Genomic DNA, 12151 nt, shown 5'->3' on the forward strand with positions numbered 1-12151 from the left:
TCCAGGGAGCCACCCATGCTTTGGGTCCACACGGACTTCACATTAGGGAGTTGTAGCTGCCTGTGTCTACTTATAAAAAAACCCAGTCTGACTGGGGCATGCAGTGTGGGCCGAAGCCCACCTGCATTTAATCTGACGTTACCTTAGCCGTGCTGGGCAATGCAATGGGATTTATTTATGTAACGTCGGTGGCTTCCTGGGACCCACCCATGTTGTCGGTCCACACGGAGTTGTACCTGCCTGTGTCTACTTATAAAGAACCCCAGTCTGACTGGGGCATGCAGTGTGGGCCGAAGCCCACCTGTATTTAATCTGACGTTAGCTCTACTATCCGGGGCACTGCATTGGGACAAACTACAGGAGCAATACAGCGCAGATGAGACGTACCCAGCTACGCTAGCATTGGAGTCTGCTGTAGGCCCGCGATTGCTGAGGGTTTGTGCAGAGGCCTATGTCCTGGGTGCAGTGAAAGTCCGCTTCCAGCCTAGGATTGCTGAATCTGTGGGCCGAGGCCTATGCCGTGGGCGCGGTGCAAGTCTGCCATGTTTGGTCGCTCAGATCAATTTTTTGTTCATGTCTTGGGTTTCCTAGGACCCACCTATGCTGTTGGTGCAAACTTAGTTCTCATTGCAGTGTTTGACCTGTCTGGCACAAAGGCACTGACTGACTTGGGTAGGGGGCAGAGCGCTGACGGCTTTCCCCTTGCAGTGTGGATTGAGCTATGCGACACCTTGACAGAATGAATACTGTGTGGCACATGGATACTGTGTGGCACATGCAGCTCCTGATGGAGGTGGCACAGGATTGGATGTCTCATTGCTTCTGTACAGCATTGTGGGCTATCGCCCCGCCCCTTTTAGAAAGGGTCGCTGCCTGGCCCTGCCAACCCTCTGCAGTGTGTGCCTCCGATTCCTCCTCATGGCAGATGCACTTATAAATAGACATGAGGGTGGTGTGGCTATGAGGCCAGCGTGTGGCATGAGGGCAGCTGAAGGCTGCGCAGGGACACTTTGGTGTGCGCTGTGGACACTGGGTCGTGCGGGGGGGTTGGTCAGCATGTAACCCAGGAGAAATGGCAGCCGAGTGTCATGCAGGCAGTGATTGTGCTTAGTTGGAGGTAGTGTGGTGCTTAGCTAAGGTATGCCTTGCTAATGAGGGTTTTTCAGAAGTAAAAATTGTTGGGGGAGGAGGGGCCCACTCTTGCCGCTATTGTGGCTTAATAGTGGGACCTGGGAACTTGAGATGCAGCCCAATATGTGGCCCCTCGCCTGCCCTATCCGTTTCTGTGTCGTTCCCATCACTTTCTTGAATTTCCCAGATTTTCACAAATGAAAACCTTAGCGAGCATCGGCGATATACAAAAATGCTCGAGTCGCCCATTGACTTCAATGGGGTTCGTTACTCGAAACGAACCCTCGAGCATCGCGGGAAGTTTGACTCGAGTAACGAGCACCCGAGCATTTTGGTGCTCGCTCATCTCTAGTCAATACACTTACAATTACACTTACAGAAATGGCACCAGAATACAATGTCATATCACCTAAATGGTCATCTATATAGAGAAGTCAACTACAGGGTTTCGCTGAAGAGATTACATGAAGTGTCCAATGTGTTTTTAATGCAAGGTGAATCAAATGTATTTGTTCCGTTCTGCCTTGAGGGAATTGCTGTCTCTTTAAAAGTACTAGACTTATATCTGTGTAGTAATTGCAGACCCTTATCATATTATAGCTGCTTATGTCACATGTTTGTGAAGCTGAATGACATGTAGTATTTTCTGCACGATCATCATCCTCTCCACCCAGTACTGTATCTCCCCTAGCTTTAAGTAGATTTCGCCAGAAAAAAATACTTCTGTTCAAGGAGAATTCTAAATGTTTGTCCTAATATTCTCTAATTCAGTATTTTAAAAAAAGAAAGAACAGGAGAGGGCCTTGCGGTCAATATAGAGTAAAATATGAGTAGACCGTAAGTTCAACCCACCTGGTGCTCAGCAGGTTACCTAAAGGAAGTAACCTGCCTGCACAGCGAACCCAGCTGAACCTTTGCAGGGTTTCTTTTAGAGGTTCTCCCAAGATCCAATCGTTTGGAGAGATGCAGTCCAAATATAGCTCGATACAGAAGGAAAAAATTTTCTGCGCTCTTATAGGATCGCCTCGTTCAGGAACATAGTTGGTTAATAGTCCAATCCAAAGTGAATACTACACACACTCCCATGTGACATAATTGTACAATACGTGACACGACATTGTGGAGCGCTACGTGCGTTCCCAACATATGCAATTACGTCACATGGGAGTGTACGTCAATTGATCAGCGGCGGAGGTGTGCTTTACACAGCGGGCCAGTATTTGATTTACATTATGTATCATTCGCTAATTGCAGGTTATTAAATACAATTAGACCAATATATCAATATATATAGCTTTACAGAACTGCCTAACAATGGCGTAAATACACTCATTGTAAAAAAAAAAAAAAAAAATCAAGCACCTAGAAGGAGTTGTCAGACTCCCATGAAACTTTGTATGTGTGATTGTAACATTGATATGTCAGTGATTACAACCTTGGTATAAATCAGTGACAATATCAGAGAAAAGGACAGTTTATTGCATAGGTCTAAACACTTTAAGGGAGTCTCTGGTACCCTGTTTTATCACCTCTAGCTTAAGGCCCATTTAGACACAAAGATTATCGCTCAAATTCGCTCAAAAGCTGTCTTTTGAGCGATAATCGTTGTGTATAAATTTTCACCCATCTTGCAGATTTCGTTAAGCCGTCGCTTATCGCTGTCTTTCAGCGTGCTGGCACGGAGCACCCAGCTATATAACAATAAAACAAGGCCACTTGCCTACCACTAAGGCTGGTGATGCTACCATTTTGTTATTTTGTTCCTGATAGGGATTGAGGTGGGGGTTGGGTACTTTAGGATACAAACTTCAACCTTATAGTACTTAAGTGTGCTCCTCACGCTCTGTCGGTGTAGACGACATTATTAAGCCTGTCTTTCAAGGTGGTTAATCCTTCATATATGGTTCCACGATTAAGTAAATAAGTTCCTGATGAAACTACCTCACCGTTGTGGAAACGCGTTGAACCTGGAACTTATATCAGAAACTGGATCTTATTAAGCCAGTATATTGACCACTTTTAGTGGAATTATGCTTCCAAAATATTTATTATTAACAATTCAGTACAGAAATAGTGTTATACGGGACCTAGCCATCCAGGGGGTACTCTATAATATATGTGGCATCTCACAGTATAGCCACAAGGGGACTTGACTGAGTTATCCAGAGGTGGCACTCTAGGTCCTCAATGCTGCTATTGTCTATTTGTTCTTATAATTTAGAAACTTTTCTCGAGTGTATGTTAGATTCACAAACACATTTTAGATTTTAATTTCAATAAAGGTTACATTTTAGAGACACAGAATCCTCACAGTGAAACCATTTCAAAATGATCTAGTTGATTCTTCTGCTCCAGTGAAAAATCTAGTGATCAACAAGCTCTACACAAGTGGAAGAAGATGTCACTACAAACAAAGAGCCTCTGAGAACCTTTTTCTATAGGGCCTCAGGTGGCAAGACCCCTATCTAATCATTTGCATATATGCCCGAGATGGAACTGCATGTTGAGTTTTGCAGCAAAATGACAACTTCTTCTAGGTGCCTGATTTTTTTTTACAAAGAGTGTAGGTAAATGGGAAAGAAGTGATGGTGATGATGCTTATGAAAAGAAGAACCATGTAAGCAAGTGACTATGGAATTATTTACAGTTCAGAAAATATTTATTTGCTGATTTATTCAGATATGAATCTTTTTAGAAATACACAAGATAAAAACTTTATTGTACATTGTTATTTACACTGTCCTACCAAAAATAATTGGACACCTGAGCAAGAATCAAGAGTAGTATTTATTTACATATGTTAATACTTAGTAGGATCTCCTTTGGGTACTCTCCGTGGCATATTTTCTACCAACGTCTGATACACTTCAGCTGGTATTTCCCTCCATTTATCCTGCAAATATCTGAAAAGTTCTCTCAAAGAAAATGAACGCTGTTCATATATTATGACGTTCCAGTTCACCCACAGATGTTCAGTAGGGATCAGGTCAGGACTCTATGCAGGTCAGTCCAATCATGGAATATACATCCATATCCTCAAAGCAATATAAAACAGCATTGTATTTTTGACAAGACGCATTGTCTTGTTGGAAGTATTGCTGACCGTTTTTAGAGTATTGCCACATTTTTGCCACTACAACCAATGGATGGCGAGCATACCACATAAAACATCCCCAGACCATTACATAACCTCTGCCGTACTTAACTATTGGCAGAACATACTCAGGTAAAAGGTGTTCCCCAGACATCCTCCACACTCGGGGACATCCATCTTATTTGAAGAGAAAGTAGTGTAATTCTTCACCTCGAAGAGCGTTTTTATTTGCTCAGCTGTCTATTGACAACACTTCTTGCGCCATTGTAGATGGGCCTATGCCTCTTCTTTGCAGGATAAATGGACGGAAATACCAGCTGAAGTGTATCTGATGTTAGTTGAATGTATGCCATGAGAGTATCCAATGAAAACACAATCAGGGTTTGCTTTATGCCTTCTAATACTTCTAGCCAATAAGAGAAGAACATCATTATTCTTGATATGAAAATAGCTTTTGTGAAAAGTGGAGGCACTCATCCCCAAACTTACACATATGTAGACCCTGTTGATCTGCAGATCCATGGGGGTTTTCTTACAAGTTAAACCTTCAGCCTAGTTGCATGCTCAAGCACTGGGCAACAATTGCCATACTACACCCAGAAACTGGCATAAGAAATGACTGGCTGCGCACACATATTTGCTTGCTGTGCAGATCCCTGCAGAACCACTACCTAAGACCTGAATATTGTAGTGAGACCAGGTAAATGTAATTTGAGGATGGGGTCCTTCTTTCCAAGTAAAAGTTGGATATTCAGCTTTTACCTGGAAGGTTACCTTAAATTTGTTTTCTGAATTTATGAAGTCAACTCAAATTATTGACTGAATATATCATAAATTTCTGATTGCGAACCTGAGTAAAGAGGTTTCCTAGTAGCCCTTAAGGCCCTTTTAAACACAATGATTCTTGCTCAAAATTCGCTCAAAGCCATTTTTTTAAGCGATAACCATTGCGTCTAAATGCACAGACATCGTCCAATTTTCGTGCACAATTTGTTCCTCTGTCAATTCTTGGTTTCTAGAATTGAGCGGTAAACTCTTATCAGCGGTGCAGCCTGTTATCCCAGTTGGCAGTGCTGATAAGATTCTTTCAGCTTGTGTCCCGCTGGTAGTTCACAGCAGGATGCGAGCTCTAAGCGTGGAGAACAATGCAGCTGTTTGCTTATGCAAAACAGCTGTATTGTTCGCCGAGTGAAAGCGGCAGTGTCCCGCTCTGCCTGCATAGTTCTTTAGCAGTTAATTAGCTACTATCGACTATGCAAACATAATTGCTCAAAACTGTCACTCAAACTTGAGCGATTATTGAGCGATCATCCTTCAGTGTAAATGGGGTGTATTACTCTACATTTATTACAATTCAGCCAGTGCAAATGTGTGGTTCACTTCTTAGACAACAATGTTCTTAGGACTTATGGAGATTTTAGGTTTTGGACTGACTATTCTCAGACATTTATAGAACAACCAACTGACAATAGCAAGGTCTAGCGGAAAAGCTGACAGAGGCAGGATACCAACAGAGGCAGACTAGCTTGCAGACTGAGGGAATGGAACAAAGTATCAGGGCCAGACAATCAGCAGGTCAGAGAAGCTGGACTACTCAGAGAACACTAAAGAAGAATCTGCCACTCCCAGGCAGCAAGAGCTGAATCTTATAAGGAGGCGGGAAGAGCTGATAGGCGGCTAGAGCTGTCAATCACCAGCACACTTCTCAGACATAAAGATCAGGGAGCCCCGCACCGTGCGTACCTATGCACCCCACTAGTACCGTAACACAACTATTGATAACCTGTCCTGAGGATAGGTAATCAATAGTATTTGCTTGGAAAACCCCTGTAAGAAATAACATAAAAATAGAGCAAAGTAACCTTTATTTGTTTATATCAGAGCAGCGTATTTTTGTATCATGCATTTTTTTTGGCCATTAAAAGGTATCATATCTATAAGATTACTTGGTTTCTCTTATGGAGAACAATCACATACAGCAGTGTGCTTGCATTTGGGACAAATAACTCCAATGTACCTTTTAATAATTCATTTTACAATGAAAGATACATTATTGTGTCTGAGATTTCTATGTAGAATAGATATAGTCAATACATAAAACCATAAAATCATGTCTTATTCATGACACTTCAATACATAGTTGAATAGCGTATTTAGAAAGCAACCAATCATTGCAATGGTACAATACCGATTTGTAAAAGGATGCCAATCCCAACATTGTGATATTTAATTTGCTGTAATATTCAGTTCTGTTCTCTTCTATGGTTCTAAAATATGGACAACATTATATTAAAAGTATGTGTGTAGGATTCTGCTGTTGAACAGTAATCTGTAGTGTCGGACACCTTTTTTGTGTGAATTGAAGGCACATTTCCGGTTTTATGTAATCAAGTATGCTGGTTTCAAAAATCAAGACGAAAAATTTTTCCGAAAACCGGAACACCTCCCTAAATGACCGGAAAAAAACGGAAAAATTCACTGCCATGCTTCAATACAAAATAAGACTTTAACTATCCTTCTCCTAAATAGTATGTGAGTAAATTGAGTAGGCTAATGAGTATATGACTGTTGTAAAGATTGTAATGTTTTTTGTACTGTGCGTACAGAAATATAAATAACAAATAATATGGTTATGATGTTTCATGTATTTGGGTTTTAATTATTAATAAATAACAAATAAATATGTTTTATTTTGGGCATAAAATAAACAATAAACAACATAAATAAATACATATAAAAAATATGAAAATTATTAATACAAATATGATATTTCGTTTTTTCAAGTGTAAATAGGGAGGTGTTCCAGTTTTCGGAAAAATTTTTCGTCTTGATTTTTTAAATCAGCCTACTCGATTACATAAAACCAGAAATGTGCCTTCCATTCAGACAAAAAAGGTCTCCGACACTACAGGCTACTGAACAGCAACTAGTACAATGAGTTCAAGATGAATATATGTGCTTAGCTAGCCATACACTGAGATAAGGTTTTATCGTATGTCGGCACATATTGTATATGTTGTCAAGTAGATAACGCTACAGGGTGGAATTTGGTTTTAACCAATAGAATTGAAATTCAATACGTGTGGATTGTACCTTTAGGATTTAAAAAGCTGCTACAACTTCTTACAACATGGACATTTCTTGAGTTTCCAGGTCTACCAAGACTCATCATCTCATCAACATCACAATGCCTCTGTCTGCAAGTGAGAGGGCTCATGTCCAAAGCATTTGGGGCAAGATTGCTCCTCAAGTCAATGAACTGGGTGGTGAAGCTTTGGAAAGGTAATGAGAATTTCTGATTGTCTATTAGACAAACTTTAAATTCACAGTATTACAGGATAATTATACATTTTTTTTAATTAAAGGGGTTGTCTGACTTATATTTTCATGGTATAAGCAGGTTCCCTACAGCATTAAATAACAAAGTCGGTCATACTCACTTCTCTTCGCTCACCGCATGACTCCTGCCGGCAGCTCTGAGTCTCCTATCTGGACTGGGAACTGCCAGTGGGGGACATGTGGGGAGTGAGTAGAAGTGAGTAGGACCTGGTTTGCTATTTTATGCTGGGGGAACCTGTATTTACCATGGAAATATAAGTTGGACCTCTTTAACAAATAATTTGCCAGCTCTGAAATTGTATTGTAGATGCTTGTAAAGTATAAGTTAGCCTTAAATAGAAATATATGTGAAATACTGTATACTACCTGTCCTGGGTAATCAATGGTGTTGAATGTTGATGCAATTTAGGGAATCTTTTTTATAATACACTTCCATGATTTCTTGCCCTGATTATTTTTTCTAGGATGTTTTTGAGCTTCCCTCAGACCAAGACCTACTTTCCCCACTTGGACTTGTCCCATGGATCTGCTGACCTCAAGAATCATGGTGGCAAGGTCTTGAAAGCTCTAGGAAATGCAGCCAGTCATCTGGATGACCTTCATGGTAACCTGTCCAGCCTAAGTGACCTCCATGCCTACAACCTAAGAGTGGACCCTGGAAACTTTAGGGTAATAGATATGTTATGCTTCATATATTATATAATTTACAATACAATACTTCATTTTTTTGCATAATGCGATTGTTCTCAGTAAGAGAAACCAAGTAATCTTGTAGATATGATACCTTTTAATAGCTAACAAACATACATGATATTATAGTGAGCTTTTAAACTTACTTAGGGCTCTGTTCTTCTAATATATGAGACACTTGGTTAGAAGAACAGAGCAGTGTAGGTTGGAAAGCTCACTATAACATCATGTATTTTGTTAGCCATTAAAAGCTATCATATCTACAAGATTACTTGGTTTCTCTTGCTGAGAACAATCACATTTTGCTCTACTGGCTAACACGGTACCAAACCTGTTTCATTTTTTTTGCATAAATATGCCAATGCCTATATGGAAGCCATGTTTTAAATGTGCATATCTTAAAGTAACACTTTTGTACAATATAAGTATATGTATTCTTTGGCTATGTACTCAAGGCATATACACCATATTTTTGTTTGAAAGGATAGTCATAGTTGAAATCATATAATCCATAAATGTCTGTGAAAATAATGTGACTTGTTCCTTTTTGCAGCTGCTGTCTCACATCATCCAGGTTGTCTTGGCTTGTCATTTCCCCAATGACTTCACTGCTGAAGTCCATGCTGCATTGGACAAATTCATTTGTGAAGTCGCCGCCATTCTGACCTCCAAGTACAGATAAATAATCCCGGTAGAGAAGGCTACATCAGAACCTTCAGTAAACCATCCTGTGGGAAGTTCAGAAGAAACTACGCACACAAGTTTGTTATCAAATTCAGAGCCAATCAAGCAATGTAATTCTGCCTTAATACATAGTCATTCATATAGCCTGTGTTTTTGTGGCGGTCTTTGACTGACTGCTACTTGTGCCTGTAGTCCATCAAAAGAAATCTGGTGTAATCTTTAATAAAAGTGCATCTATTTTTAATTTCAGTCTCTTTCTTTCCAAAAAGGTTGTGTAAAATATAAATACATGTAAAGACAAAAAGAATTCAATAATTTGGAAATTTCATATAGGCCTCCTACAGACGGCCGGGTTGGATCGCGCGGCGAGAATTCTTGCTGCGGGATGTGAGCCGTGCCCTGCAGTGACACCTCTTCCCGGCATCTCGCTCTGCGCCGACTGTCGCACAGCCGCGCATGCACAGACCCCAGCCCGTGCGTCACCAGTGATTTTTCTGTGCGAGCCTCTGCAAGCCTGGGAAAGTTGGGTAAATGACCCTATACAAGAAGTATAATGAAGCCGCAAAGTGTTACATTGACTGTTCACAGAACTAGCTCCAGGTTTACAGAAGAGTACAGAACTCCATTTATTGTATTACTCCTTAGTAGAGATGAGCGAACACCAAAATGTTCGGGTGCTCGTTATTCGGAACGAACTTCCCGCGATGCTCGAGGGTTCGTTTCGAACAACGAACCCCATTGAAGTCAATGGGCGACCAGAGCATTTTTGTATTTCGCCGATGCTCGCTAAGGTTTTCATGTGTGAAAATCTGGGCAATTCAACAAAGTGATGGGAACGACACAGCAACGGATAGGGCAGGCGAGGGGCTACATGTTGGGCTGCATCTCAAGTTCACAGGTCCCACTATTAAGCCACAATACCGGCAAGAGTGGCCCCCCCCCCCCTCCCAACAACTTTTACTTCTGAAAAGCCCTCATTAGCATGGCATACCTTTGCTAAGCACCACACTACCTCCAACAAAGCACAATCACTGCCTGCATGACACTCCACTGACACTTCTCCTGGGTTACATGCTGCCCAACCGCCCCCCCTCCCCCCCACAGCGCACACCAAAGTGTCCCTGGGCAGCCTTCAGCTGCCCTCATGCCACACCACGCTCATGTCTATTTAGAATTGCGTCTGCCATGACGAGGGACCGCAGGCACACACTGCAGAGGTTGGCACGGCTAGGCAGCGACCCTCTTTAAAAGTGGCGGAGCGATAGCCCACAATGCTGTACAGAAGCAATGAGAAATAGAATCCTGTGCCACCGCCATCAGGAGCTGCACACGTGGGCATAGCAATGGGGAACCTATGTGCCACACACTATTCATTCTGTCAAGGTGTCTGCATGCCCCAGTCAGACCGGGCTTTTTAATTCATAGACACAGGCAGGTACAACTCCCTATTGTGAAGTCCCTGTCGACCCACAGCATGGGTGGCTCCCTGGAACCCACCGGCGGTACACAGAAATATCCCATTGCATTGCCCAACACAGCTGAGGTAGTAATGTCGTGCTTAATGCAGGTGGGCTTCGGCCCACACTGCATGCCCCAGTCTGACTGGGGTTCTTTATAAGTGTACAGATGTAGTAAAAACTCAGTGTGCACCTACAGCATGGGTGGGTGCCAGGAAGCCACCGGCGGTACATAGAAATATCCCATTGCATTGCCCAACACAGCTGAGGTAGTAATGTTGTGCTTAACCCTTTCCAATCCAATTTGTATATGGTTTTCCTAGGGGGCTTACTCTTTTTCTGCCGTTATACAACGGCGCTATATGCTGGCTAAAGCCAGTACTGCATGAGCTGACACGTAGGATAGGCTCCGACAGCAGAGAGGCTGGCAATATACAGTAAGAGAACCCCGACGGACGTCTACCAACAACGGAGCTGTACAGCCTTAAACCCTAATGTCTTCACAGGTCACACAGTGGACTGGAAAGGGTTAATGCAGGTGGGTTTCGGCCCACACTGCATGCCCCAGTCAGACTGGGTTTCTTTATAAGTGGAAACAGATGCATTTATAATTCCCTGTGGACCCACAGCATGGGTGGGTGCCAGGAAGCCACCGGCGGTACATAGAAATATCCCATTGCATTGCCCAACACAGCTGAGGTAGTAATGTCGTGCGTAATACAGGTGGGCTTCGGCCCACACTGCATGCCCCAGTCTGACCGGGGTTCTTTACAAGTGGACACATGTAGGTTAAACTCCCTGTGGACCCACTGCCTGGGTGGGTGCCAGGAAGCCACCGGCGGTACATAGATATATCCCATTGCATTGCCCAACACAGCTGAGGTAGTAATGTCGTGCGTAATACAGGTGGGCTTCGGCCCACACTGCATGCCCCAGTCAGACGGGTTCTTTAGAAGTGTACAGATGTATTAAAAACTCAGTGTGCACCTACAGCATGGGTGGCTCCCTGGAACCCACCGGCGGTACATAAAAATATCCCATTGCATTGCCCAACACAGCTGAGGTAACGTCAGCTGTAATGCAGGTGGGCTAAAAATTAATTTGATTACACTGTAGGCGAGGGCCCACAAAAATTGCTGTATCAACAGTACTAATGTACATCCCAAAAATTGGCCATGGCCAGCCAAGAGGGCAGGTGAAACCCATTAATCGCTTTGGTTAATGTGGCTTAAGTGGTAACTAGGCCTGGAGGCAGCCCAGTGTAACGAAAAATTGGTTCAAGTTAAAGTTCCAATGCTTTTAAGCGCATTGAAACTTATAAAAATTGTTCTGAAAAATTATTTGAGTGAGCCTTGTGGCCCTAAGAAAAATTGCCCGTTCAGCGTGATTACGTGAGGTTTCAGGAGGAGGAGCAGGAGGAGGAGGAGGAGGAATATTAGACACAGATTGATGAAGCAGAAATGTCCCCGTTTTGGATGGTGAGAGAGAACGTAGCTTCCATCCGCGGGTGCAGCCTACGTATTGCTTACGTATCGCTGCTGTCCGCTGGTGGAGAACAGAAGTCTGGGGAAATCCAGCCTTTGTTCATCTTGATGAGTGTTAGCCTGTCGGCACTGTCGGTTGACAAGCGGCTACGCTTATCTGTGATGATTCCCCCAGCCGCACTAAACACCCTCTCCGACAAGACGCTAGCCGCAGGACAAGCAAGCACCTCCAGGGCATACAGCGCGAGTTCAGGCCACGTGTCCAGCTTCGA

The 12151-nt window shown here is 42.8% G+C and overlaps 1 protein-coding gene across 1 annotated transcript; it reads left to right on the forward strand.

Annotated features, from left to right (window-relative positions):
• Nucleotides 1–7353: 7353 nt before the first annotated feature.
• LOC136576651 (hemoglobin subunit alpha-3-like) lies at nucleotides 7354–9182 on the forward strand. The gene is made up of 3 exons (XM_066576134.1): nucleotides 7354–7507; nucleotides 8029–8233; nucleotides 8808–9182. The coding sequence occupies exons 1-3, from the start codon at nucleotides 7413–7415 to the stop codon at nucleotides 8934–8936; spliced, it is 429 nt and encodes a 142-aa protein (XP_066432231.1). The 5' UTR covers nucleotides 7354–7412; the 3' UTR covers nucleotides 8937–9182.
• Nucleotides 9183–12151: the final 2969 nt, after the last annotated feature.

Source organism: Eleutherodactylus coqui, chromosome 8 (assembly GCF_035609145.1).
Source record: "Eleutherodactylus coqui strain aEleCoq1 chromosome 8, aEleCoq1.hap1, whole genome shotgun sequence".
NCBI lineage: Eukaryota > Metazoa > Chordata > Amphibia > Anura > Eleutherodactylidae > Eleutherodactylus > Eleutherodactylus coqui.